The sequence below is a fragment of the Parasteatoda tepidariorum genome, chromosome 3, assembly GCF_043381705.1.
Source record: "Parasteatoda tepidariorum isolate YZ-2023 chromosome 3, CAS_Ptep_4.0, whole genome shotgun sequence".
In the NCBI taxonomy this organism is placed as follows: domain Eukaryota; kingdom Metazoa; phylum Arthropoda; class Arachnida; order Araneae; family Theridiidae; genus Parasteatoda; species Parasteatoda tepidariorum.
In genome coordinates, this window is record NC_092206.1 from 47,574,810 (window position 1) to 47,602,116 (window position 27,307).

General features: G+C 27.1%; 1 protein-coding gene across 2 annotated transcripts in view; it reads right to left on the bottom strand.

The window, feature by feature from the left end:
• The window catches only part of LOC107439444 (cell adhesion molecule Dscam1), a 199,467-nt gene that overhangs the window by 72,681 nt on the left and 99,479 nt on the right, over positions 1–27,307 (bottom strand). For both annotated transcript variants that reach the window (XM_043043123.2, XM_043043124.2), the window contains exons 5-10: positions 26,014–26,131; positions 23,300–23,475; positions 8,256–8,534; positions 5,644–5,744; positions 4,183–4,489; positions 3,929–4,090 (exon numbers count right to left, since the gene is read on the bottom strand). In XM_043043123.2, the coding sequence (XP_042899057.1) occupies positions 3,929–4,090; positions 4,183–4,489; positions 5,644–5,744; positions 8,256–8,534; positions 23,300–23,475; positions 26,014–26,131 (1,143 nt within the window). The remainder of the gene's footprint in view (positions 1–3,928; positions 4,091–4,182; positions 4,490–5,643; positions 5,745–8,255; positions 8,535–23,299; positions 23,476–26,013; positions 26,132–27,307) is intronic.

The following is a 27,307-nucleotide window of genomic DNA, read 5'->3' on the forward strand; positions in this document are numbered from 1 at the left end:
TAAATTATAAAATTTTCCATTTAACGAAAGATATTTTAAATTAAAGATTCAAATGAAGGATTGATTTACGAATCAAGTTTGTTTAAAATATTCAGAAAGGAAATTATAACTTGAAGAATGTTACATAAAATGATAATCATAATAAGCAAATAAGTATCACTTTTCAGAAATGGATTTGATAAAATACTCATTAATGTAAAGTATGTATTCACTTATATTTCAAACAAGAACTAAAATAAATCAATTAAATGCTTGCATTATTTAAATTTTAATGCTGAAAATAATGGCGGATTATTTAGTTAAACAGAATATTAAAACAACTTGTTTTATCTCTCCTTTGATATAAAGCGCTGAAAATTATAAGTAAAAAAAACTCATTTGATCGAAATCAAAAGATATTTAATATGCACTACAAAATATAGTTTTTAAAATTAAAACACATTGTAAAATTTGTTTATCTATCATGATGAATAAATTCTCCTTAAATTGTTAATCTCAATATATTATCCCAGTTTAATGCATGCGACATGTCCTCGTCTGTATAGAATTTATTAAATTTGATTCTCTATTTCTCATTAATTTATTAGTTCGAATCAATATTTCGCAAGGTAAATAGTTATTTATTTAAAGATCGATAGGGAACTAAACATACAGAGAAATGCTTAAAAGCGGAATATTTTAATGGAAATTTCCCATTTGCATTGTATTAGGGAATTTTCGCTTCAAACATCAATAAATGTATGTTAAAAGGATTAAATGCGAATCTAAAATTTCAAATAAATTTTGTCTTTGTTTTTCTGGTTCTCTATTCAATAGAGAAAAGGAAATAATCTATACAAGTAATTCAACATTTTAAGTTGCTTTTATAAATTAAAAAAATTATAGCGATTCTATTATATTTACTTTATATTAACTAAAAAAGCATTTTACCTTTGAAAGAGATAAGATGAATTCCTACCACACTGTTTAAATTGTCATTCTGAATTTACTGCAAAATAGCAAAAAACAGTCTGTCCATCCGATTTACCATAAAGTTTAAGGTTAGGAACATATCCGTACCATTACGGTTTTGAGACCGTTTTTCAATTGGTATAGTTTAAAATCCGTGAATGCAAAGCTATACGGTCTTGTAACCATTCAAAACTAGTATAGTATCTAAACCGTAAAAATAAAACGGACGTTGGAGAGCTGAGGGTGCTGCATCATTTATGAGTGAATGAAAGTTTCGCATTCTAATAGTCTAAGCTCACCAATTTAAGAGTGTAGGATACTAGAAACCTTTCATGCATTGAAGGAATGGTAGAAAATACTGAGGTATCAACGCTGGGGTTTGAACCTCTGTTCAGTCGGTCATGAGATAAACTGTTTAGCTCTCTTATCCACAGTATGTATTGCATGGAACAAATGGTTTTATAAGGTGAGTCTAGGAGACTCAGATAGAATTCTGGTTGTTAAACCATTTTAGGTGAAAACACTCAATAAGCATTTTATCTTATACTTAACAATTTGAATATACTCCTTTTTTATTTATTTGGCCGGTTTGGGCTGAATATGGTAAAATTTACAATTAACTAAATTGCGATTTGACTATTTTAGCCGAGAAGTTTCTAACAGTGCATAATTTCTGTTATTCTATATTTTATCAATTCCATAGTTGCCTTTTTGTATTTACACTTTATACTTAGATTGCAACTTACTCAATAATGACAAAATAAAGTAATGCAAGAGAATAAAAAGTATATTTGTATTAGAATGATTAGTTTAATATTTGAATTTTTGATCGTGCATTTACTTTCATCGTGTACTTTCTTTTAATTCTATCAGCAATTGAACCGTGGGAAATGTTTTGCTGATCTATATTTAAGTTTTGGCTATTTGAAGATAGTTTGACCAAAATCATTACATTTTCAGAAAAATTGTTTTAGTTTTGAACTAAATGTAATTATTTTCACAAATGTACGGTTTGAGTTCACTGTATCTATAATGTAAGGGCAATAAAAATCATGTTTCTGTTCAGGGCAAACCAATGTAACGTGAAATCGAGTTTAAGAAGTATGATGATAAGGTTCAACTAAGCAAGTTAAGGTTACATCATATTTGATTGATATTATGGTTCAAAAACATGACCAAAACTTCTAGCGGTGTAGCACTGATACATTTATTACTTTTAAATGATAAAATATAAATTATAAAGGATTTTCTTGCTTCTAAGAAAGAGTAGTTTTTAAATTAGAGACTTATTTTTGAGATTATTTTAAAATTATGATATTATGATATATTTCTTTTTCCATTCCAATTTTCTCGCATCGATCTTTTGTATCGTAAAACTTCAATTAGAATTCAATGAAATGCTGTAAAATGTAAATTTTTTTTAAAATTTAGTCGAATGACTTTCTTCATAGATTAAATTTAAATATTATCCATGATTATTATTCATTTCATCACTATTCATAATCATTACTCCCCATAATTATCTTTCTAAACTTTCTTTCTAAGCTTTTTTGAATAAGGTAATGAATAACCGTTATTGAAAGTTAAGAAACATTTTCTTACATAGATTTAAAGAATTTTTTGAATTGACAAAAATATAAAGCCTCGAATTGCATCGCTTTTAAATAAATTAAATTTTATGCATCAAACGATTTTATGCATATATTTTATTATTATTATTATTATTATATTTATACATAAGAAAAAGGCTATGATAATCCTTGATAACTATAACAATACTCAAAACACTTGTTTTTTACGAATAGTTAGTAGAATACGGATTCAGAGGAACAGTATATTAGGTAATATCATAAAAATATATAAATAACTTATAATAACTNGTAATTATTATTATTATTATTCTTTATGCTTGAATTTTCATTAGGGGCCTCGGGGCACTGTTAGTTTTGGCTTTGCCACTAACAACAGAAAGGCTCCTGTGTGTTTACAGACAGTGTGTCCCCTGATGAAGTGCTGCTCTGTAAACACACAACTTTATTTAATTTTCTTTTAATTATATTTATATATATTTTTTTTGAGTAAATTTATATTATTACTTGTTTATAAGATTTGAATTTGGTTTTAGCTGCCTTGTGCGCTGTTCCAATTTGAATTTGAATCAATGTAGTTATGTTTATTTTGGTTACCTCCTGTTTTATTTATTTCAATTAAGATTTGAATTTATGTTTGGATAACTTATAACAACTTATATAAACTTATTAGTATTTCTGTGTAATCACAAAAAACTACCTAAGTTATGTGTTTTTTTTTATACTAAACTAAATTACACTAAACTAAGACATACTAAAGAATCCTCTTGGGAATAACTATTAAAAATTTTCAGAAGGCAATTTATGGGGACAAAAATTGATTAAAAGAAATTTGTTTACGACAATTGAGTTTAATTTTGTTTATATTTGTTAAGATATTGAATTTCATCTTTACTAGTCCTGCAAAAAAATTATCTCTATAAAAATAGTTCAATATATTGTGATATTTTCATTACATTAATAAAAAAACGAGAAAAATCTTTAAAAGCCTTTAAACGTTGAATTTTAAGCAATATTTATCAATTAAAAAGTCAGTCATTTTGAAAGGACATAAATTTATCATCAAACTTAAATTGTCTCCCAATGTTGGCCTTAGGTAAGTCCAAAACCTGCCTTCTCTTGATTTAAAAAAAACTACCTTCATTGTTTAATTGATTGTTCCATGAAAGCTTATTGTCAATAGTATCACAAAAGGTTTATTGCAATAAATCTAAGCACATTAAACATGAAAGAAAGAAATCTTCGCATATTTTCCTATCTTCCTAAAATAATATTGATTCATTGCAATTGGTCTGATAAAAAAGATTTTCCAATTAGCCTGGTGTATTACAAAATGTCAATTACAAATGATTCAATTACAGTAAAACACTTTAATGTTTTTTTTTTACCAAGCACGCTCATATGCATTTTTCCTCCGGCTCTTTTATTATCTGATCCAATTGCCTCACATGCGTAGAAACCTTCATCTGCAGATCGTTGTATGTCTTGAATAACAAGCCTTCCCAATTTCTCAACTTTCTGTCTGTGATTCATTGGAAGCTTTTCACCATCTATATTAAGAGGTTAAATGAATAAATCTAACAGCTTTTGAACATTATATTTTACATAAGCGGACACATTCCTTGCAGTTAGCACTACTTACCTTTCATCCAAAACACATTCTCTATCGGGAATCCAGATATCGGACATTTGACAACAATGGTATGTCCAGCTACAACGCTGATATTTGGCATTGGTCTAACAAAAGGAGGACCATAAATATCCAGTCTTGCTGTGTGACGGACAGATGCAACGGTGTTAGATGCAGAGCATGAATATTCTCCCCCGTCTTCAACATGGGTGTCTGTAATGTTGACGTAGCTCATCACATGACCTTCGGATGTGACGTAGTCTCCAACTCGGAATCTAACGGCATCCGGTATGCTAATGTCGTCTAAAAACCATGTCACCTTAAGTGAAAAAAAAACAGCTTTAATTAGTTATTTAAATTTTCAAATAATAATTCAAATATACTGCGAAATAACCTAATTTCTGTTCTTTTTGTTCAATAGTCGTGTTTCTAAATTCCTGTTAAAGTTAACTGGCACTGTGATTGATATTATAAATATCATTAACTAATGTCTTTGATTTATTTATAATTTCATGCATTAAAATATAACTCAAACTTATAGTTTGAACTTATAATGACATGGGTATTTAGAAAACGGATAGTAAAATAAGATAAATAAATAACTTTTGCCGTTCAAATAAACGAAGATAAATTCTAGTAAAAAAATAATCTTTTGTTAATTATAATCTAGTGCATTTTTAAAAGACATTTATATTTTATTCCAAGTAAATTGACTATTTACTAACTAATAATTTTAATTTAATTTAATTATTTCAATAGCTTAGAAAAATAATAACATTTGATTGTACTATAGTTAATAAAAATATTTAAAATTATATGCACCAAAAATTTTATAATTTCATTAAATTAGCACATGTTCAAATTTTCTTGCAGAAAGAAGTACTAATATAGTTATAATGCATCTGCACAACTTGAAATGATTGAGAAACTTAAGTGACAAAAGAAAATTAAAATTTAATGGGCTTTAATAAACAGTGAAGTTGCTACTTATTTTCTGAAAAACTAAATAATTGCGATTTTGAAAACAAATATTATAAACAATAGGTAAAAAAATCTTAAAAACGTTTGCCTGAATTATATTACTAACAAAATAAACTTATAATAGCATCTTTAATAAGCATCCATGAGTAGCTCAAGTTTTGAATACATGCAGATAATTTTCAAGTTAACTTTTTTTATTGATCATTTGTATTATTTCCGCAGGTAATGATTAAATATAAAATTTTTAACCTTTTTCTTACAAAACTAGTAGTTAATTTTGGAGTAGATAAATTAGACGGAAAGTGGTAAGTATATTGTTATTCGCATTATATGCATTTTACCGGCTATTTTCTTATGAAATTAACAATCAGCAACGAAGTAATAAAAACGTTTTTAATGGGTAATTTCATATTTTCTTAACATTTTGTGTTTACAATAAAAAATGCATATTTTTTTCTTTAAAAAATTTAATGATTAGATGGGTATTGTTACTTGAGGTAAAGGATTCCCAGAAGCTGTGCAACGCAAAGATACTGATGAACCTGGACGGATGGCTTCATTGGCAAATGTTGACAATAACGTAGGTGCTACATCTAAAAAATTGATGTAACGTTCAGTTTTAAGAATATAGGCAAATATTTTTTACAGAAATACTTTTCAGGATTACAAAGCAATGTTTCTGAACCAGCGGAAATTCGATTAAGTTATGAATTACGAAATATGATTATGACTCATTATCTAAGAAATGAATAAGTATAAAGATAATTGAGGATATTTTCAGAGATTTCAAGATATTATCACAACCGATAGTGCAGTTGGTGCTCTTCCATATAATATTATCATCTTTATTGGTAAAACATATTATTTTCAATACACTAAAATATAAAGGCTTCCTATTTTTCTTTCAAACAATAGAATATCATAAACAAAATTCCATTTGCAATGAAATATTTGAATTTTTAGATTGTTTTATTCCATAATTAACTGTACATTTCTTTTTTTAAATCTATCTACTTTAAGCTATCTACTTTTTTTGAAACTACTGCATTTTTTTAGAGTTTTTTCCATCAAAATACTGGTTTTCTTTTTGAAATAAGTAGTTCATAGAAAAAAAGTTCCAATACAGTTTAAGCAAGAGGTTTAACTCTTGTTGGTTTTGTTGAACAAGTTTAAATAGCTAAAACTTTCTTCAAATTCTAATAGAATATTAAAAGAATTGACTCATTTTGGGCAATTTAAAACAATTTTTAACTATAATTGAAACTAGGAAACAAAGAAGGTAGATAAGTTAAAATAAGACAGAAAATAATTTCCGTCTTATCTTCCGAGTTATCTAGGTTTCATTCATTTCTTACTACGATATCTAATCTTATCATGTATCATTTTATTCGATCCACTTGAACATTCTTGTAATTGTAACATTTCTGAGAAATAAATAATATATTTAGATATTTTATTAGCCCTTAGTATTTTTAGCATTTACTAAAATTTTCCATTATTATTAAAATAAAGTAATCCAATTAAAGATTTATTTATTGCCTATAAATAAATAAACACAAGTTTTTCAATTTACACAGGTACATTCATGTGATGTTTATGTGATAAAATTGCATGGATGCGGTACTCATATAAATTTTTGAATGATCAGAAATATAATGAATCCCGAAAGCTTCGGTCAAGATCTTTTAACCCCTTAATAGGCCTTAGGAAGATTACTTCCCCTTTAAAGAATACACCTGTGGAAAGAGAAAAACCCATTATGATATATTGGTGATAGAAATGGGGATATTAGTCTATTGCGCAATCGATTAAATAGAATTAGAGCACATGTTTTAATATTTTGAAGGAATCGTGTGAGATCTATTCTGTTATGACACATGTTTTCATATGACATTCTCGTACTTCGAAACGGAAAGAAAAATGACATCTTGAAGCCAGTGTGAAAAATTATATGCCGAAAGATAATTTCCAACTATAGATGTAGTAGGAAATGTTTCACAAAGGGACAAGACAAGAAGATCCGTTACATGTGTACGAAACTTTGTAAGAAATAAGTACTCAAATATCACGAAACTTTCTTCGTTTTCGACGAAATCATTTTCTGGTATATTCTGCAAACGAACATTTTGTTAAAGTTATTCTTTAAGGAAATGTATTTCGTCGAAAAAATCTTTTGTAATTGCATCTTATTTTGCAAAAATGGATGGCATTGTTAATATTTTTTCGTGGGCACTATATACGTGAATCAACGTCACCTCAACAACCAAGAAGGACAGATGGAAAGGAGAGATAATTTACAGCCATGCCCAAAGCTGGATTTGGACCTGGGATCTTCTTGGTAGGAGGCTAACTCCTTTACCTTCATACAGGCTCAGTCGGGCTAAGTCGTCATTCTTGTTTCGAATGTCTATTCTACATTCTAGGTAGTTATTCTAGTTATTAAACCACTACAATGCACTGTGATTAGCTTCCAAGTTAGGGAAGCATTTTTCTCATATATTTGAGAGTACGCGTTTTATCACAAGCCACGTGATTTCGTGACAAAATGATTCTCAAACTTATCTAAATATAGCTCAAGAATTAGTGAACCATCAAAAGTGAGAATTTTATTTCTGAGAGTGGATGCGATCTATCTCATATTTTAATTGCAAGAATATTAATTATTTTAATTACCTTTATAACTGTAAAAGACTCCTTGAGAAGTATACTCCCTATCCTTAAAATTTAAATGTAAAACTTGAATTTGGCTAAACAGAATATAGTTCTTTACATATTATTGTTAATTGTTAATAAAGCGAGGGAAATTCAGAAGAAAACTAATTGGACTACGAAAGCGTTAAAATATGAAATAAATACTCGAATGAGCAACTATGTAGGATTATCCTTATTAAAACAGACATGTTTTTACAGCAGATAATATTATCAAAGAATTCATAAATATATTATTGAAAAAGAGTTAATAGTTGGTACGGATTACTGTTAAGTACTATCAATAACTGTTAAACGTAACTTTTATTTTCAGTTCAACCGTTATTTATGAACAAATATGGTTATTATTGAATTATCATTCATTAGATATTATTTATTTAACTCAAAATACACACCTCCAAGTTTCAATTCAGCAGAACTCTGAGCAGATTCAAAATCATTGAAGGCGAAACATTGGTACATTCCTTTATCTTCCCTTTGTACGAGAGGAATGTGGAGGACATCTCGAGCTAAAAGCATGAATCTTCCACCCCCATAGTAATCTTCAATGGGCTTTTGATCTTTCACCCAATTCAAAGACCTTATCGGACGTCCGGACACGGTGCAATTGAATGTCGCTGAACGGCCCACGTCCACTACTTGTCGTTGCGGCGTCACATACACTGACAGAGGAGCTGCAATTGATTGCTTAAAATTAATTGAAATCTTCTGATAAGAATCTAAAAGGATTAACAGAATAATATAAGGTCGATGTTATTGAAGTTAATAATTGGAAATGACAGAGTTTAGATCGAATTTCCAGAACAAACTACTGTTTTTAGCGAATTACGCAAAAACTAATGTTGTTGTTATTACTAATAAATTTTTTCTATAAAAGTTTGATTGAAAATTAATTAAACTAAACTTAAATTTTATTTTTTTTCTGTTTTTTTTTAAAATAAATATTATTTTAACCAAAAAAAATTTACCAGTTAATTTGTAGTCATTTCTCAAACCAAAAAATACTGACAGATAATGCAATCAACTGTTTTAATATGCATGAACTATAAAAGATTTCTGAAAATTTAGCTAAAAAATGCATCAGAGCAGAAAATTGGAATTGAGCAGCGAATATTCCAGATTTTAATAGCTAAGTTAGAAAACAGTGCATAATTGTTTTGAAATATATATATCTCGAATTGGCCGGAACGGAAACGAATTGTTTTATACTGTAAAAAAGTATGATTGAAATTACAGTAAAAAAAGGTGGTAAATTCAGGGTGTCGGTAATTTTTACCGTAATATCCATTTATACCGAAACATATTACGTAACAAAAAACTTGACATACCGTAATTTTTACAGTCATAATTATCTTAAAATTACTGAATCACTCTAACCAAATAAATGTTACTGTAAAAATTATGGTATAGCATTTTACGTTGAAAATATATATAACAGATGATGTATCCAAAATACCGGTAATTTATACTGTTATTTGATCCGGAATTTTTAACATTGTAGAATATGAACAAGTAACAAATATCATCTTTTCACATAGATAACATATTGCACAGGTTACCTTTACATATTATATTACCTTCTAATTATGACATGTTTCTCCACTTATGTGAATGAAATTCAACCAGTCGTAAAACTGATGTAAAGTTACGCTGAGACCACCAACTATATGCCCAAGAGATGTTTGAAAATTTTGTTTTTTATTTATTTTCATGTTTTACAATTTCCAAACAGGCACAAAATAAACTGTTTTAAATCAATTTTTGTAAAACACATTAATAATTAGTAATTAATTAATTCTAATTATTTGTGAAATAACGAAAATTTTTATGTGCGTAAATACAAGATGTATATGACAATATATTTGGTTAAGGAATTTAAATTAAAATTTAAAAAAATAACTACTTATAATAGCAAATTTTGCTCTTAATCTAGTTTTTTTCTTCTAAAAAAAGAACTTTACCTGAAACAATCTTTCTAAAATCTAAAAAACCATTCTAAGCCTATTTTAAGCTGCAGAAAAATAATTAATAAAACGCGCAAATTTTAGATTTATTTTTATTAATTTTATTCATTAATTTTTTCCTAAATAAAATTCTATTTTAATTTTTTTTTTTTAAAAATTCTCCATGTGATCACGGCATTTACTGATTTTATCAAAACTGAACCTGTATACTGGGACCCGTTTAATAAGTACGATCAGTAAAACAACCAAAAGAGCTTTGCTTATTTTTTATGGAGAAAAAGACTCTGGCAAAAATTACAGTACTTCATGGTAATGACATTTATGTTAAGGAAAATCATAATTTGCGTAATAAAACCAAAATATACTGCATTTAAACCATTCATTTGGTAATTTTTTTTAATTCAAAGTACCAGCAATTATCATATATTACTGGTTTTCAAAATTACCGTTTTTCTTACCACACATTTAGAAAGAAATAAAACAACCGAAAAATATAATAAACCGAATAAATAGTTTCATGACATGCTCTAAAGTATCATGATAAAATTAGCAAACTTTACGATAATTACGAATATTTACCCCTCATTATAAAATCATATTTTATTATTATATTTACTAAGATAATTAACAAAGTGCTTCGGTAAAATTTCCGAGTTTTCTGGTGTTCTAATTGATAATATTCTAATCACCATATTCAGATAATTTTGACTAGACCTTTTTTCGCTTTAGTATAGACTAAAGTAAGTTTTTTTTTTCTCAAAAAAACAGATGTATGTTTTTATTTTTAACAAATAGTTTTTCTTTTGTACAAAAAATGCTTAAAAATTATAAAATATAATTTTTTTGCTAAAAAATATAAACTTTCTTCAATATATTTTACTTGCCACTTAAGACATTAATGAAATATTTTTTAAGAAGTCTTTGAAGTTTTTCTTCTCAATTTCTCAAAATTTAGAGCAATATTTAAAAGAAGAAAGTAGTTTGTGAAGCCGAAACGTTTCAAATAAATATCAAGAGAATATTTTTTTTTGTCAAAACTGAATGAAACTGACAAGAAATATGCTTACATAAAGAAAGTCTTAAACTTAATGAGTATCGTAAGCAAGCTACTGCAAATCTCTAGGGAAGCATAAATTTATCGTACACTCGTACTCGAAGACTGAAGAAACAACGTGAATTATTTATGAACTTTCTACCTTATGAAGAAAGTTTTCTTCGTGCATAAAATAATCTCTAATCTAAAAAAGTAGAATGGCAATATTTATGTAAAACTTTAAGCATTATATATGTTTTAAAATTCATGCCAATAAATAAGTCGCTCTAAATTCAGGTAATAGAGTTTCTGAATATTTATTAATTCACTGTTTTTGTATGTTTCTTTCATAACTCCTAAGGTATAGTCTGGAATTTTTAGTTAAGTGCGAAACTCATTTAACTTTTATTTAATTATTAAGAAATGATATGTAAGTCTGGAAAAGTTACAACTTAAAGATTTTAAATTATGGTTTAGGGAAACAAAATAATCAAATAAATTAAGTGTTTGATTAAAATATCTTTTAACCAAGTCATATTTATTTTTTCAATGTTCCTGAAAAGAAATTTACTTATTATAATTTTTATTTGAAAAATAATATTTTTTTATATTAATAATTGAATGAGCATTTATTTTATATACAAGTAAACTTTATTCTAAAATGTCTTCTGTAATTTTAAGGAATCCAATTGAATGTCACTAATATTTTCTTAGAAACACAAAATTTTTGGTTTGTTACATTTTGAATAAATTATGCTTAAACTTTATGTATTGAAAACCCTTAACTTCATTTTTCGGTTTTATAATTTTGTAATTATTTCCTACAATTTTATAAAACATGATCGATGAAATATTTTCTAATTAAAATTCCAATCTGTCCTAAACTTCAATTTGAGTACAATCAAACACAATATTCAAAGGGAAGTTTTCTACTGGATTTTATTTTCAGCAATGAAATAAATAAATAATAAATGTGCTATCGTACTACACCTTGTTTGATCGTTTTACTATAATTTAATATTCATAGAGATTTTAGAACTTACTTTAAAAGTACAGACTCTAATAAGAATACAGAAAGTGTGGTGCGGAGACCGGGTGATTTATAACATTTTCTATCATTTTTGAACTTATTTGTAGCAAAAGGTTACTGGTAAATTTTCAATAACGTATTTTGCAATAATGTTTGCTTGGCTCTAATAAATTTTTTTTTGAATATTTGTAAATTTTATTAGAGCATATGCACTAATACGACTAAAGTTTCATATGCATTAATACGACTATACTTTCAAAAATGGCACACACGTGCTACACGACGAGAGTTATAAGTAATATAACAGTCAGAAATAAATTAAAAATTTGAACAACTTCATCTTTTTCAAAGACTTTTTGTAATTGTCAAATGAGAACCTTATCAAAATATCTAAAGTACACACGCAGAAGCCTTTCGATACATCACGTATACATTTAAGATTATTGGTTTTTTAATAGAGCTTGTTTGTGTAAGTTATTCATGACATTAATCTTATTTTCTACCTCGTAAGGGTACCGTAATTTGTAGGGAAATTTTGACGCATTCACTGTAAAGATCAAATTACGTTACGTCAGAGCTTGGTGGGAACTATGAACTTAAACAATGTCACTCTAATATCTCATAAAATATGAGTACGATACTTAAAATGTTCTATTTTACATAAATTAATGGAGTAACGAAAATTTTGATTCATTTTGTATCTGAATAGGATGTTGTTCTTTAAAGATTGCAAAAGTAAAAATTAAGTGTTGTTTATCGTTACTTTTATTAAAAAAATGCTTACATACTTTTAAGTAACAGATCGCTGAGCCTTGCTTTTCCTCATCTTAATGCAGACATGGCGTAATTATTTGCCAATGGACTACCAAATATATACAGCAAAGTATGAAAAACTATTATACAACAGGGTGCAATGAATTAGACTGATGTTTTTCAAAAGTTTCTATTAGGAAAACAATTAAGTTTAAGTGACCATATTCTTGCAGCGAATTCTTGGAACATGTCATAGATTTTATTTTCTTAAAGGTACGGATTTTAGTGCAAAATTGTTTCAACAGACATTTTTAATTGTTTAACATTTTTTTCAGATGGGTTTTAATGCATACAAATTTTGTAAAGATTGAAAGATGCAAAAATGACTTATGGGGGAACATTTAAAATTATCGTACGGTGATTTTCAAAACGTTATGAAATGCAGAATGGAATATTAAATTGTTTTTATAAAACTTATAGGTTTCATGTCAAATAAATAAACTCTAGAAAATAAATACAAACTATGTAATATTAATTCTCTGTAAGAAGTAATTTCATAGCCATAACCGCCTTTTTGTTTATTAACAAATCTCTTTACCTATTAATAAGTCTTTTTAACAACAAAAAATAGGTTAAAAATCATTTGTTAAAATTTGAAAATGTATAAATCATGACAAGCTAGAAAAAATTCCTAAATATGTTAGAATGGATCGCAAAAGTTACTGTTCCATTATTTAGCCTAAAAGAATGTATAATCAAAAAGATTCAAATTGACATCAAAAATAAAATATTTTTCCTCGTGTTTAAATTTGTTTCATTAATTTTCCTGAATTTTTCTCTAATTGCAGTAAAAACATGCAAAAAATCTTAATATATCATCGTTACCTATTTATTGATTTCATCATCAACACTGGCAGTGTTTAAAAAAACGTTCTTTTATAATAATTTATGACTTATTTTATCTTTCCAAACATTTCAACGCTCAATCATTTCCTAATTTCTAAATGCAAGTGTTTTTTTCTCTCGGTTCTTAAAAGTTCCATCAGACTTTTCCATATCGACGCCCATTCATCAATGTTATTTTTATGGAGAATCTGGAAAAGTCGTTAAGTCGGCGGATTTTACTAGACAGGCCTTATTGGAATTCATTGATGCATGCGAGAATCACGCTTGTTCTGAAATCGATATCCACTTTTAAAATGATGTTTGGCGATGAACAGAACTTTTACGCATAAATTTGACACAAAATGCGTCAAATATAAATTTTTGTAACAGTGTCCTATGTTTATAATTTCAACTGACACTTTGTATGGTGTTAGAAAATGAATTAACTTTTAAGTACTGGACTTAGTAATTAAATTTGCATTTTAGATTAAATATGTTATAACTTGTTTAGTTCAGTTTTCATTAAATGTTCGATAATATGTTTAAAATTATAATCTACCAAAACAAAATTTGATTGCATAAGTTATTTTTTCAACTTTTTTCATAAATCTGATATTTTCTTATAATGTTATGAATCTGTCACAGTTACTTAAAATTATGAATATTATTCTTATTTTATAAGCGTTATAAGTTCTTCACAAACATTTATGACTAGGAAAGTTTTCCTACATCTATAAGTGTTATAAGTACGTCACAGGTACTTATGACTATAAAGGCTATCCTATACTTTTAAGTATTATAACTTCACCATAGTTATTCATGACTATGAATGTTATCCTATTTTTTATAAGTGTTATAAATTAGTCACAGTTATTCTATACTAGGAATGTTATTCTACATATAAAAGTTTGTCGCTTTTACTCATGACTATGAATGTTATTCTACTTTTATAAGTATTATAAATTCATTGTATGAATATGAATATTATCAATCCCGTGGTTATTTCTCCTTAGTTTCATAATATTTAATCAGGCTATCACTTGGAGAAAAGCCCTAATCGTGAAATGTTTTGAAATTACATGCATTTCTGATGTAATTTTCAACGTTATTCCAACAGAGTATTGTTTCAATTTACAAAAATAAGTATAAAAAAAGGAAGCGGGTAATAATATTTTTTTTTAACACAATTTTCAACTAGGCTGAAAAATACTGTATAATTGATGATTATTGTTCATTAAATGCAATAATATTTTTATAAATTAAAACATTTCTTAAAAACAATATGCCTATTATCTTCATATTATAATTTATTCCTTTAACTTATATAATACATTTAAACAATTCAAACTAAACTATTTGCATTCTACTTGAATTTTTCAAAAATAAATTTTGCGAAAAATTGCCAAGAATTTTTTTCTGCAAGATTTGCAATTTAAAATTATATTATATTTTATTAAATATAACTATAGTAATATTATATAACAAATATATTTATTATATTAAAAGTGTTTTAAATTATATGAATATAAAAACAATGCATACTTGGACGCAAAATGTATGAGATTTTCTTTTGATATAATTGCTTCAGTATCATATCAAACTTAAAATTATCTTAGTGTACTAATGTAGAAAACGTTAATTTTTACAGTTTGAAGCTGCAGATAATATTAAGAGGGATAAAATGTTTAGTTTTTGTTACGAGGAAATCTTTATTTTAGATTTTTCAAGATATTGCATTGTGCAATAATGTATAAATTTTGTCTGCTAGGTTATTGAAAATGACTGTATCTAATATATCACATCAGTACTTTTTAATTTAGGGTATCGAACTGGGAAAAATTGGCAATTTTGATGAAAATTGCCTTTTTTACTACCCATATCTTACTTTTAGTTCATACGCTTTCCAAAACGCTTTAGATTCTTGACGTTTGAATTTTGGAAATGAAGTTTTACTAGTTTTTTCGTATGCAGACAGACGAAACCAGAAATAAACACCCGAAATTCCCGCTGATACACATTACAGACAAAAATGTTTATAATATTCTTTGAAATTTTGTACGTAGACTTTGTATGTTAGCTATGTTTTGAACTAAAAGTTAAAGTCTTAATGTGAATTTTTTATTTTTTTATGAAACTTTAAGTTAGAATAATTAGAATTTTTCGTTAAAAATTAATTGTTAGACAATATAATTAGTTACATTCCATCGATTTTTAACTACAGTTAATTATATTATTCATCGAGAACGTTTTTTCTAAAAATTTACGCTTAACAATGTGTTATAAAGTTTTTTAGCATGACATAAAAATTTATGGTTTTTGAGCTCAAATTAGTCGTTATTTTAGAAAAAATTGAGTAGTTATTTTTAAAAAAAATATTTTATAGAATTTCAAACTTTGCTTTTAAATTCTGATCTTAGAACACTTGTTTGCATAAAATGAAATTAAAATTTTAGTTAAGCCTTTTTAAAAAATGAAAAAAAGTATCGAAAGCAGTCTGATACTTTAAAGGAAGCTTAAGACTATAACAAATAATATATAAAATAGGATAAAAATCATTATATTACGATTTTGTTAAATGCGTAAAATAATGTCTTCAACTTGCACCATCGTAAACAAGGAAACGAAATTCATTAACACTTCTGTAAACAATGCTTAAATCTTTATCATTTCATTATATCAGAATGAATTTATGAAGGCAGTTTTTTAATACTATAATGCCTAGTTATCTCAAAAAATGTTTAGAATATATTTGTTTTGAGTTCGCCAAAATTACATCACTATATTTAATTAAGTCTTCCCTATTCATCAGCATAAAAACGTGCAATCAAAACAAGTAAAAGTCCAAAGGGATTCTGCAAAAGTTTCTTAACTATTTAAGAAAATTGCGTACGGAAATGAAAGAACATTTCTTTTCTGTTTTGTAGTTCCTGTTTACTTAATTTGTTTTACTAAGGATTCTAAGAACTATTTTAAAAGTAATGATACATTTAAAGTAGGAAAAATCCATTTAATTAAATAACGAAATAATTTCATTAATTAAAATTTAAATGAATACTTCTGTGATTTAAAACTAAGCAGTGCATGTTATTGAAGAAAAATTCATACATTGAGATATTTATTTCTAAAAATTAGATATCATGATACAAAAATATTTAGAAAAATTGAATATCGCAAATATTTTTTATCTGTTTTATACAAATATTTATATCTAGGCTGTCATTGTTGTGGCTCAAGAGGTAAGATATTATTTATACTATTTAAATGATAAAAAATTTTAAAATATGGTATTCTCTTTTAAGGCCTTTGCGTCAATCACGGGCATTGTTTGGCGCAATGTATATACGGGGGGTGGGAAAAATAATGGAAACACTTATGTAATAATACATGTTTTCATAATTCTCAAGAAATACCTAAAGAATCATTTTGTAACTTAAGTGTTTAGATTATAAGATTTCTCATAGTTATTAATGCAGTTTAGAGGGTTGAGAGAATGGCAGTAAAATACGAACAGAAAATAGTGTTTTTGATAACCCTATGCCAAAAAATGCACCAATAAATTTGTAACTTGCAGAAATTATTTTAGGTATTATTTGCAACAAAAAAATTCACAAAAATTATAAGTCAAGCTTAAATGTTTATGGAGATACAGACATTTTCATAAGAAACTAATTTCTTTTCATCTTTTGATTTTTGCTGAAGCTTTATAAATATTAAATAAAATTACGAGAAATTTTTAGAGCAATTTATATTTAGTTAGAAAATCATATCTTTAAAACTTGAGAAAAATTCGCTTAAATTGTGCAAGATATGAGTAATTAAAGTAATTCTTTTATTCTCGTTTATAGCAAACGAGTACAAATGAGTTTGAGAAATTGGGTAAAAAAATACTGCCATGTTAATCTTTAACAATCGTTTCACATGATAGACCTCTGCTTTATTAAATATTTATTTTTAAACTAAATAATTTTCGGCAACATGATCATTTACTTATAGCTTTATAATTAATGCTTAAAGCACCAAGGTAAATTAAACTTAAATTACTTTTCAGGGAGCAGTAAATTTAGAGAAGTTTTGTAAATGTAGAGGAGATTGTGTAAAACTATAAATAGTACATTATTTACTTTTTATATATAACTTATCTTAAGCCATAATATCTTAGATATTTTACTGCTTATATGATGTATAAATTGCTTAAAGGAAAAATTTTCACATTTAGTGTTTGTTTTTGTAAGTCTGTATATTTATAAAACAAGCTATAAGTGGGGACTAAATCTAACTATAAGTAGGGATAAAGGATTTCCATCTCAATTGATTTGGTAACATACGTTTATGTAAAATGACAGAAATAAAAAAAAAGCTGTATTTTGATATAGTAACACTTGATATTATAAGTCAAGAAATATTCATCACATAAATTCTCATTAGCTATATATTTTTTAAATGTGCTATCTTAATATCTATTTAAAATCTATAAGATGATAAATTATGAACAAACACACTTTTTGAAGAATTCCATTCAGATTGACGCCTGTTTGTTTAAATATAACGTTAATGATGCAGTTTAATTTATTTGACAATTCCGATACTTAACACATTTTATTTGTTTAAGTAATCACATACTGTTTTCTCCAATTAGCAATAAATGTATTTTCCAGGAATCTTATACAAGTGGAATATGAAGACAAATTGCAAATAAACATTCATACTAAGGACTGCATTCTTCCATCTTAACTACAGGGATATTGGAATTCTAATATCTTATTCAATAAGTGTGACAACTATTAGACATTCGCAAGATATTTGAAATATCAATTGATTTTACTATTTCTCATACACTTTCACCGTAGACTGCAAATATATGTTTGGACGTTCCTCGAGTTTCAAATTTCCCCCATCTAATTTCATGTTTCGAAAACCCGAAAAGTGATTAGTGTTGCCAATCGACGGATGCAAATGTTACATGTCGTAATTACTTAGAACAAGTCTATTACAAGTGCATTAGTCACGAAGAGGATTAATGACGTCTTACAGCGCGAAACTTTAGAAGCTGCTTTTAACGTTTGATGTCGGGTGAAGAGCGGTAATGTCATCAATGTTATGCATTACTTAAGTATGTTCGTTAAGCTCAGGCGCGTAAAATTAAGATCCGTGTAGTGAATTATTTTCTATTCTCAAAATCGATTGAAGGCCATCAAGTTTCGGTTAAATTTGGTAAATTTTTCACGGATATTTATGTAAGTCGCACTGAGTGACGTGTGACATTTTAGACAATAAATAAATGAATAAATAATACAAGCAAGTTATTTCTTTTAGCAAATCGGGAGATTTTGCATTTTCTTGATTATCCGATGAAAGCCATATGTTTAATTAATTGTATACACTCTCAAAATTTTTCTATAATGTACCATAATATCGTTTGATTTCTTGCAACTTCAATAAGATGTTAATTTGAATCATGTTTTCATTCAAATTGATTCATACAGTGGTGTAATTAAGCTAAATATTGTTTAATTTGCACTAGAAAACACTGAAATACAATGCTAACTGGAGTCACGACTTCTTTTCAAGCAGCACTCAGTTGCGCTGCCGTTGAGCAAAGGAATAAATTTTCGACGACTATATAAATACATCAAAATGTTTATGTGTACGTATGTGTATCAAAGAGAAATATAAAAAGAGTTTCTACTCCAATGCTACAGCATATAAGAGGACGACATATTTTTTTTTTCTATCAATGCATGCCAAAAGGGCAACACTTTGGCACTCTTAAGTTTTCAGCGCCATGCTGCGGCAAAAAGCGTAACTACTGGTCAGCTAGATTAGTATATCCCTTTTTTTATTATTTTTAATTGGATTTATGATGTCCTTTGTAGTTTAATTTTAGTTCTATAAATGCTTTGATGTTTTTTTTTTTAGGATATCATGTGTTTTTGACGACAAAATCATATTTTGTTGATTTTAATTATGATTTATTTTAAATATTTTAATCTAATAAATGATTTTTCTTGTACTTATATTTATTTTAATTTCAAATTTAATGCGTATTACTATCGAATGAATGCGAAATTAATAAAATTTTATATTTTTTGATGTCAAATTATATATTTTTTAATACGTTAAGTATTAAAAAAAATACTTAACGTATTTTAACTTATATAAATGTGTGGTCATAATTTTTTTTATTTAAATTTTGCACAGTTTAGGATTTATTTAAATTAAACATAAACAAACCAAAGAATCATTCAGGTATCATTAGATCTAGAGAACTGGTTTCTTCGAGCTTATAAATGTAGTTTATCTGAAGTATCTGAAAAAACAGGTATTTTTGACATAACTATCCATATAAGTAATGACATATTTTAAGTTATATATTTTAATAGTGAAGTGGCAAATGAACTTTTGTCGATTTCTTACCAAGCTTTTTAAGAACAATGATACTATGAAAGTTTGAAATATTTTTAATGAAATAATATGAAAATAATTTAATAATAATATGAATTTTAGCTGTAGGCTATAATTGAATCATGTGCTGCCTTTTATTACCTCAACAAAGGTAAGACACCGAAAGAAGATGGAATGAAACTTCCTTTTTTAAAACGCGAGCGCAAATATTTGCACTAGGATTCTTTATAAGCCTTGAACCAATAATATCTTTGATTTGTGCTTCAGTAACTTATTTGATTATGCATTGTCACAAATTTTTCTCTAGACCATTCTGAGTTCAACAGCAATCCAAGTGAAGGTCAAATTAAAATATTTCCTTAAGGAATTCAAATTTCATTTATAATTATGAATCCATTCCATGGACATTGATAATAAGATCACTAAAAAAATATATTTTTGAACTTGAAATAATAATGAAGAAGGGCAGTTAATAGGATTTCTGATTATTCAGAAGATTATAGACAATCTGAATTCCAAAGCAATTGCATACAATATGTTAGAAGGTAATATATGGAAGGTATGATTTTTAAAGTACATATTTTGCCAATCGTATATGAATATGATATGAAAGCAAGTTTTATTATGGCATAGTATTTAAAAGAAAATTGAGCTCTAACTTTCATTTTAAGATAAATTAAAGTTAAGTTCTGCTATGTATTTTAACTTATTTTGGAAGTTAAAAATGATCTTATATTAATCACAAATCAACAAAAACATAAATATGTTTAACATTAACTTTAAAATGTAGGTGAAGATAAAAGAATTTTTATCTTATGAAGGAGTTCACATTTATCATTCAATTGAAAATAAATTTGAAAATTTGAATTGGAAGTGTTGCATCAATCTCAAATGACCAGTAAAGTTGTAGATAAGTATACCAAAATATGTATAAAAACACTCGCTAACTCTTTGAATTTTTAATCAGTGTTGAAAACTGTTCTTCTGAAAATTATAAGATTATTAAATTTATTTTATTTACCAATCAAAGTATTTTTGCGCATGATAATATTTAGTCTTGTTTAATTTTAATTTTTAACAAACCGGTTCTTTAAACGGGATTATAAAAAAAATGATAAACAACTGTTCAACGAAAAATATTTCCTGTGCAATAAAAATTCTGGATGCTTTAATGGTGGATATTATTGCAAAATATTGTTTCGACAATATCATTTAACTGTTTAATTAAATTATATGAGAAAAAAACATAGATTAATAATAATAGTGGGAGTTGGTTGCTTTCTTCTCATCCACTATGACATCCAGCAAGTGTCATAAACATATTTTATTCTATCTTTTGATACTCTATAACGGGAGGTGACATTGGTTAATGCGATGTCTTTTTTACTAATTCTCTCGTTTCGAAGACTTCTTTCGAAGACTTGAAGACCACTATAAATATTGAATACCATTTCACTAGTATATACGACATGTTAACTTGAATCCATCTTGAGGTACCTTTTGATAGATGATGGCTGACATTTTAAATAAATAAATAAATCCCTTCATTGGTGACCCGGACGTGATAAGAACTTGCCAACATTGATGGATGGTCCACATTAAAGGGTTGATTTGCTTAAAAATATATTACTCAAAGAAAAGAAAAAATCAGGGGAAGTAAATAAAATCTCCCGGTCAATAAACAAAAATGAAGAATAAAAACCATAAATTAGCGAAATGCTACAAAAACAAGAAGGAAAAAAATAATGAGCGAAATGCTATGAAGAAAAGATATAACAAGCAAAATTTATATAAATAAATAAACAGCATGAATCAACTAGTGGTAATCGTTCATCGAACTCTATCACAGATAAAATTCTGGAAGGGGAGTAATGTGGCGTAACTACCACTATAAATATTGAATACCAATTCACCAGTATATACGACATGTTAACTTGAATCCATCTTGAGGTACCTTTTGATAGATGATGGCTGACATTTTAAATAAATAAATAAATCCCTTCATTGGTGACCCGGACGTGATAAGAACTTGTCAACATTGATGGATGGTCCACATTAAACGGTTGATTTGCTTAAAAATATATTACTCAAAGAAAAGAAAAAATCAGGGGAAGTAAATAAAATCTCCCGGTCAATAAACAAAAATGAAGAATAAAAACCATACATTAGCGAAATGCTACAAAAACAAGAAGGAAAAAAATAATGAGCGAAATGCTATGAAGGAAAGATATAATGTGCAAAATTTATATAAATAAATAAGCAGCATGAATCAACTAGTGGTAATCGTCCATCGAATCACAGATAAAATTCTGGAAGGGGAGTAATGTGGCATAACTATCACTATAAATATTGAATACCAATTCACTAGTGTATAAGATATGTTAACTTGAATCCATCTTGAGGTACCTTTTGATAGATGATGGTTGACAAAGTCGATAAATAAATAAATCCCTTCATTGGTGACCCGGACGTGATAAGAACTTGTTAACATTGGATTGTCCACATTAAACAGTTGATTTGCTTAAAAATATACTGATCAAAGGAGAGAAAAAATCCGGTGAAGTAAATAAAATCTCCCGGTCAATAAACAGAAATGAGGAGGAAAAAAATAATAAATTATCGAAATGCTATAAGAAAAGAAGGAAAAAAATAATGAGCGAAATGCTATGAGGAAAAAATATAACGAGCAAAATTTGTATAAATAAATAAACAGCATGAATCAACTATTGGTAATCGTCCATCGAATCACAGATAGAATTCTGGAAGGGGAGTAATGTGGCGTAACTACCACTATAAATATTGAATAACAATTCACTAGTGTATAAGATATGTTAACTTGAATTCATCTTGAGGTACCTTTTGATAGATGATGGTTGACATAGTCGACAAATAAATAAATCCCTTCAGACTTAGTGTGACAGACATTTACAATTATTTTCTATCATAAATATAATAATGATTTACAGGAAAATATCTGCACCTTGAATAACGGTATTTTTTTTAACGTAAACGCTCGGAGATTTCCTTACAATATATCGTTCTTTTTGATACAGGAAATATATTTTTATTTTTAACAATGTAATATATAAGGTAAGACATAAATATTTTTTCTTACTAATAAATACTGATTCATTTAAAAATCATACCCAACAAAAACTACATTAGAAACACTTTCTACCTTTTCAAAATATTATTTCTCACATGGGGAATTATTTTTACGCAGTACAAGTTTTAAGACTTCATATATATCCGCCATTCATTTTTAAATCCGCAAAAGTAGGTTTTCAGTTATATAAAAGAGGCTTTTAAGTCACATAAAAATAAAATTGCTAATATAAGGAGAAGTATGAAAACTGTCAAAAATAATTTTACCTGATACTGTAAGAACTGTAAAAGATCTGTCTTCTCCAGCTGTATTATTTACAGAACACACATAGCGGCCACTATCTTGTACACTCACAAATTGCAGTATCAAAGAACCATCAAGTTGAGTTATGCGGTGATTTGATATCAAATGACTTAGCCGGCCATCTTCTTCCTTGTACCATCTGTTAAAATTTTAAATCGAAAGAAGCAATAGTTTATTTTATTTTCGGGAAATATGTAATGCGAAATTTAATATTTTATATGAATAAGATGAAAATAAAAGTGATCTGAGAAATACTTCATGATTATTACAGTGACTAATGCATATAATATGACGAATCTTTTTCCTTTATGCTTCGGTGTTGTTATGTCTGGCTGTTATTCTGATATGTCAATATAACTGAATAAAGCAATAATATTTTGAGTGTATAAACACACAAAAAAATTATTATCCTCTAAATGATATTTTTAAAAAAAATATTTTTATCATTTCTGAACTGAAAAAAATGTGCTCCATTTTTGAATATATTTTATTTAGTTTGAAGAAAAGCCTCCAAAGTCTCCATTTGTTTTCAGAATTTTTTGCTATTTGTGTTTGAAACAAATTTAAAACTTCTGAAGTCAAATCTGCATATTGTTTTGTTTTACTATTTTAAATATAAAAAATATCTACTTCTTTAAATAATGTATAGTTTAATATACAGTATAAGAATACATAGTATAATATCGGGACATACTATTTTGAAATTGAAAAAAAAAATCATTCGAAAAACATTATTCAAATTTTAAGCACCACTTAAAGTTCAACATGGTGTAAATGATGTCAAGGGAAGTCATGAATCATTTTCTTGAAAAGAAGTATCATAATTTTTTCACCATTTAAAGAGGATTATTAACAGATTTTTTTAGATAAAAATAATAAACATCCACAACTGTTTGACTTAGGGCACTTTTAAGACATATGATTGGTTTTTTAATTAAAATGGTCTTTGCAATTTTTATTTAAATTAGAAGTGGAATGTTTTCAAAATACACACTAAAAATTTCCGAATTATGAATTCTCCTTCAAATTACGTTAATTTTTAAAGTAAATTTCAGCTATTTTTTATCAAAATTAAGCTATTATTCTTTATACAATCTTTAACGTCGTGGAACTTGAGAAAAACTCTTAAGTGTAATTTTGCAATATCTAATGTTATCAACGAACAATAAGAACAAAAATTGGCAAAATGGAGTGATCTAATAAAGATTGGAACGATGTCAGGGTCCAGCATACCCGCAATCATAAATGTTTCATTAACGCTTAAAAAAATTAATAATTTAATCTCATAATAAAACATAGCATAGTTTCATTTTTCCCTCTTAAATATTTAAATAATTCAGTTTTAAAATTTTAGACTGTTATGGTAAAATATGAAAGAAATTTTTAGTGGTCAAATTAGGGTTGCAAACTAATTTTTCTTTATATTTTAAAGTATTTTTTTTTCTTTCTCTTTAATTTCTTTATTAACTAGCTCAGTTTACCGAATACATTTAAAAAAAAGATAACTCAGATTAGAGTAAGTGCCACACTTTTTAAACTATTTATTAAAAACTTTCTTTTGAATTTTTATGCTGTATTATGGTGCACAGAAAATAACCAGAAATAATTTTGATTTTAAAATCGGATTCTTAGATACTGGGTTCCGACTTTAATCCTAACCGAGGACCTAACCTTAAATATGTTAATTAATTTGTAAAAATGATATTTTTAAGTTACGAAATAAGATACAAAAGCTCATTTTCGTTGAATAAGCATACTTTTTCACAACAGATTCAACCCTTCTCAACCTTATTCTCAACCCTTAATATACGGGAGGGGGTTGTCGCAATCTGTAGAACTTTGCCTAAATAGTTTGACCAGGAGAGCGGAGGAGAGTTTGAAACCATTAATGTTTACTTCCCTTTTTTTCCTAACTCAGAAACTGAATGTAAGCTTTTTGAGAGAAAAAAACGCTTTGGCGTCTTATTTTGTGTTTTAAAATATCGTCTCGCAATGCAATTAGCATATTAAAGGTTAGGATAAAAAACCATTTAGTCTTAGTACGTGAAAATCAGATCATTAGAACAAACATCATTCAGGGTGTTTACTTGATGCTGTGAAGCAAAAAATGCACGGAAATTTGTCCCAAATGTTATATAAGACATTTTGAAATTTTACGATTTTCCTACTGCTTGTTGTAACTGAAAAAGTTACACAAAAATAATAAAATTGGTCAATAAAATGTTTATATACTTTAAATTGATGTCAGTTCTTATAGGTGTTAGTGCATAATAAAATTTCAAACTTAATTTTTCATTATAATTTCACAATTGTTTCTTAAAAAGAATATGATTTTCTTGAGAATTTATTATCCAGTCCATTAAGTAAAATAAGTAATTAAGTAAAATAAGAATTAGTCCATTAAGTAAAATAAGTAATATATATGTATTCCAAATTTCATGCAGTTATTGTTTATCAATAAAAATGCGTTAAAAACGAAAATATTCCTCTTAACATTTTTCTTTATATTTAACCAGTTTACTTTTAACCACTTTATGAATAGACTGGTTAAAATATTTTTTGAAACATTTTAACTCCTTAATACATTTTTGTTAGTTTTGTTCTCTAGAAATATATTCAAATTTGCAATTTTTAAAAGCAAATGTAACTTTTAAAATTCAGTCTATTTTATATTTACCGATACGCTGGTGGTGGGAATGCAGTTGCTGCGCACGCCAACTCTATAGTTTCACCTTCTTTGGCGGATGCAATCGGTCTGAAGTCAATAATTTTAGGTGATGAAGTTCCATGAGGTTCTACCAAGACAAACAAAGAATCATTTATTTATTAATAGGTTCCAATTTCAAATGTTGATTTTTGAATCTCATTAAAAAGATAAGTTAGCAAACATTTTTTTTGAAAAAAAAAATCAAGATTTTTATCTTTCTCGATTTTTAAAGACATAATATAAAAGAAGAAGAAATTGAGGTAAATTATTCCAATAATATTTAGATATAGAATTTTTGTAACTAGGGATTTGATTTAATGAATTAAAGAAAATGAGGTAAAGTACAAAAAATAGTAAAGCAAATTCTATTATTCGACCAAAGAAAGAATAATGTACTTAAATAATTAATGCAATTTTAAAATTCAATGACTGTATAACTCAACTCTTAGCAGTCTTTTCTTTGGAGATTAAGTTATTACAAACTTGGGAATAATATTTTTAGGGGTGGTTTTATAATTCCTATATATTTAAGAGATTATTGAAGTGTAACATTACGGTTCGGAATCCTTTCGCGTATATGAATGTATCTCAGCATTAATAACTGAGTACGTAGCTCAGTTACGTTCTGCACTAACTGAGCATTCTTAGATTGCCCTGAAGTAATTGAATATGTACAAGCTAGAAGATTTTGCTTACAAATATGCGCACTTTCTTCAATTTTTGTGTGACTGAACGTGAGAAAAAGTGAAATCATATTATTTTTTTCCAATGCCAGCCTGGGGAATTCATACAGGCACCTGAAGGGCCACTTTACCACCGGTACCATATTTGTTGGACCAACGTTGCTCACACAGTAAAGACAGATAGTACAGAGAATGATAGAACATTCATGCCTTTCCCGGGATTCAAACCCAGAACATTTCTGATGCAAAGTCAGTTCCTTGACCCCCACACAGGCCAGTCGGTGAAATCGTATGTATTAAATCTTTCTTATTTATGTAACATTTTTCTTCCCAATAAAATCAGAAAACAAGATTTGTAAAACTCAGAAATCTTCATGTTATCAACTATTTAACGTTTATTGTCAACTGTGAGGAAATTCAAATAAACAACATTCTTCCTGTATTTCTATTACAATTGATCTGTATTTGAAGACAGTTTATTTTTGGAATAAAAAGTATTTTGTGAAAGTAGTTCAACTTTCTAAATCATATTTTAAATACTGTTACGTTATATTACATATTCCGCATAATCTTCACAATCA